The 3522-nt window shown below is 39.1% G+C and overlaps 2 protein-coding genes across 2 annotated transcripts; both read left to right on the forward strand.

Annotated features, from left to right (window-relative positions):
• The first annotated feature begins 444 nt into the window (after nt 1-444).
• Nucleotides 445-804, forward strand: LOC118647521. Its single transcript, XM_036292568.1, has one exon. The coding sequence runs from the start codon at nt 445-447 to the stop codon at nt 802-804; it is 360 nt and encodes a 119-aa protein (XP_036148461.1).
• Nucleotides 805-940: 136 nt separating this feature from the next.
• On the forward strand, nt 941-1369 carry LOC118647522. Its single transcript, XM_036292569.1, has one exon. It carries the CDS (start codon nt 941-943, stop codon nt 1367-1369), a length of 429 nt encoding a protein of 142 aa, XP_036148462.1.
• The last annotated feature ends 2153 nt before the right edge of the window (nt 1370-3522 follow it).

Genomic DNA, 3522 nt, shown 5'->3' on the forward strand with positions numbered 1-3522 from the left:
CGAGGCTGGTCTTATTATAAATTAAAACTGCATGAAACAAATAATTTAGTCAACATCGAAATGTCAATCAACAAGTTTAAAACATCGCTTGGAAGAGGTGGTGCGGAACCATACTATCAATGGAGCGGATTAGTCAGAAATTACGAGCGCGATAACGCTCTTTGCATGACTGCCACCGATTTTGATGCAAAGTCGCGCAAGATTCGACGTGTAGCGCTGCCTGTAGACGATAGTGATGGAACCAATAAACGATACGTACAGCAGACTGTGAAAATTTTAAAGGATCGACAGGATGATATCGAGATGAAAATTGAGGCACTCCAAAGTAGAGTGGAAATTACAGCTCATATGCTAAACGAGTTTCAAAGACATCTCGACGCGGTGACCCATCGTGCAGAGTAAAAAAGTCGAATATATATGCCATTTGTATATTACACTCCAAGCATGTCTGAGAAACAATTGCTGGTTGAGGAGTTGCATGCTCCGGCGAGAAGAAATTTTCCTCGAAGACGTGTCATAGTTTGCGGATACGATGATCTGTGGCAGGCGGATGTGGTTGAGATGCGTTCTTATACGCGATTTAACCGAGGTTATCACTACATACTCACCGTTATCGACGTGCTGAGCAAGCATGCATGGGCTGTGCTGCTCAAGGCCAAGAGTGGTAGCGAAGTTGCTATTGCGATTGCAAAGATAATTCGGAAAGATGGAAGATGTCTGAAAAATTTGCAAACAGACAAAGAAAAGGAATTTTACAACGCAAACGTGCAGAAACTATTGAAAAAACATGATATTAATCATTAATCCACGTACTCTATAATGAAAGCATCAGTTGTCGAACGCTTTAACCGCACATTAAAGAACGTTATGTGGAAACAATTTACACTCAATAGAAATTATGGATGGCTCGATCTGCTGCCACGTCTCGTGTCAGATTACAATGTACGAAGGCATCGAACTATCAGCATGCGACCCATCGATGTTACGCCTGCAATCGCTAAAAAAACTCTTAATCACTGTGTACAGTCACGTAAAAATTGCAGCACACGCACGATTTAAAGTAGGTGACTCGGTACGCGTCAGCAAATTCAAAACTGTTTTTGAGAAAGGCTATACACCAAATTGGACTACGGAAATATTTAAAATCATCAAAGTACCGCGTACCAATCCTGTGACATATGTATTGGAGGATTCCTGTGGAAAACCCATCGCTGGAGGATTCTACGAATATGAGCTGCAGCGTGTTGCAAATCCTGACGTGTATCTTGTTAAAAAAATATTACGCAGAAAAGGAGATGAGGTTTATGTCAAGTGGTTGGGATTCGATGGATTGCATAATTTATGGATACATAAAGACAATGTTATTTAATCCATATAAAAATTGTTTTTATTATATTTACATAAAAGTACAATGTAACCGTATAAACATAAAATACATTATTAATTTTATATTATGCGAGATTTCTTTATCATCCTTCCATCATCCTTAATACATTCTTGTTATTAATACTTGTACTTTATTAATACTTTTATATAAAAATACGAATAAAATTATAATGTAAAACTATAAAATGTGTATATAAAATATAAAATATTATAGCGGTATTCGATAATGCCGCCACGATAACATTTCAACTGAATCGGGTATAAGGTATCTCTTATCGTCGTACGGACTCAAAGCAATTTTCGTTTCGGACACCGTATATACTTCATGCATCTTGGATCTTATGCATGATTGGCGGCGCGTCACCTCGATCTCATCTCTCAAACACTGGGTGTAATCATCGAACGTTATGGTTCGCGCTACTACACTATTCTTGACACCTTTCGCCTTTTTCGTATCCTTCTTTCCATCTACCTTCAACGCATACATCTTTGCCCTAAGTCCAACGAACTCGGTCATTATCATACCATTGTTCTCATCTTTCATTAGACCCGGAACTTTTTTATTCTCGAGAGGCATACCGTATGTGTTGTCGACCGGATAATCGCTCCTGTCAAACCTAGCGATATCACGTTTCATCGTCTCGTAAATATCCTCACACTCGATGGGATATATGAGACTGTCAGTGTTGGTGTATATGACTCTACATTTGTCACGATATAGAGGTAACATGTACTCGTGGTGAAATTCATATAGACACGTCTTAGAAATATCTAAGATACACATACCTACGTAAATCGGCTTATATAATTTTACCTCGAGTTTTTTAAGTTCAACGGCGATTAAATTTTCCGGAAAAATACTTTGACTATGAAAATTTGGTTTCGCGATCATTGCCTCCGCACCATACCGCCCCGCCCATTTCGTCAACAACTTAACGTCAACATGATTACGTACATTCTCCATGGTTTTACCAAATACCGCATTATTCATTAATTTATACAAATTTTTTTCGAAATCATTTTTAGCGATGGTTCGGAATTGTGTGTTTAACTCTATGTATTTACAGAGCCATGGAGATTGTGCGAATTGTAATATACGGTGTATCTTCGCGATATGAAGACCGTGACGCGTGCAGGTTGCGGTAGTGGATGACGTAACGTTTCTTATCATACAAGGTCGCTAAAAGTTTATATTCACGCTTGCCTGGTGGTTTATCGCGTGTCGGGCAGAAAGGTAGGTCAGTGTGTTCATCGTGAAGGTCTCGAGGATACTCGAGATCAACTTCGAGAATGTATCCTGTTGGTGAATCAGGAGCGATCGCACACGTCAAAATTTGAGACATCTTTGACCCATTGAAATTCTCCATAGGGCAACGGTTGACACATTGCCCATCCTTACAAATTATTGACGTCAAAGTACATAAGATATGAGGATGGTTTCAATGGATCGTACGTCTGCATGTACTTGTTATTGGCTCGCGCATGTCTGCCTGAACTTTGAGGCCACCGCGTATACCGCGTTCTATAAACATTACCATGTCAATGTCAGTAAGCAGTTCGAAAGTGATGTTGGTGTATTTTAACATAGCATCCCACGTGTATCCGGGGAGAGTGTAATAATGTGCGGGATCAAGACCATAACTTTCTAAGCATTTATCGCGGAAATTTTCAAAAATATCAGCTAATAATAAAACATCTGTTTTCAAATATAGATCACTATATTCACCTAATGTTCGAATGGAGAATCGCTTCCAGACATTCTCGACGTGTGTGTAATCGCTCTCGGATACAGTATCAGAGGTCAGGGAACTGAAAAATGATTCGCGCGGCGGTAAACACATGTCCTGCAGCTTGTCCACGCAATCCACGTACTCGTATGGAAATACACCTTTTCGTGTCAATAAATCGAAATCCTCGTCAGACAAGTGTAAAAAATTGGAACATACAATTTTTAATTTTTCTTTGCCTAGAAACGATGCCAATTTTTCGAGACTAGTATTTAAAAATTTATATGAATCTATAAACCGTAGTTTTATGTAATTGTGTGGATTCAATTTATCGGCTGTGTCTATGACATGTTTTGTGAAAGAAATGTACTTTTCTTTCGTGATGGGGAGTATGTCGGTCTTCCCTTTG

Source organism: Monomorium pharaonis, chromosome 10 (genome assembly GCF_013373865.1).
Source record: "Monomorium pharaonis isolate MP-MQ-018 chromosome 10, ASM1337386v2, whole genome shotgun sequence".
NCBI lineage: Eukaryota > Metazoa > Arthropoda > Insecta > Hymenoptera > Formicidae > Monomorium > Monomorium pharaonis.

Coding starts and splice junctions, on each gene's coding strand:
- LOC118647522 (XM_036292569.1), top strand. CDS start 941: ATGTACGAAGGCATCGAACTATCAGCATGCGACCCATCGATGTTACGC.
- LOC118647521 (XM_036292568.1), top strand. CDS start 445: ATGTCTGAGAAACAATTGCTGGTTGAGGAGTTGCATGCTCCGGCGAGA.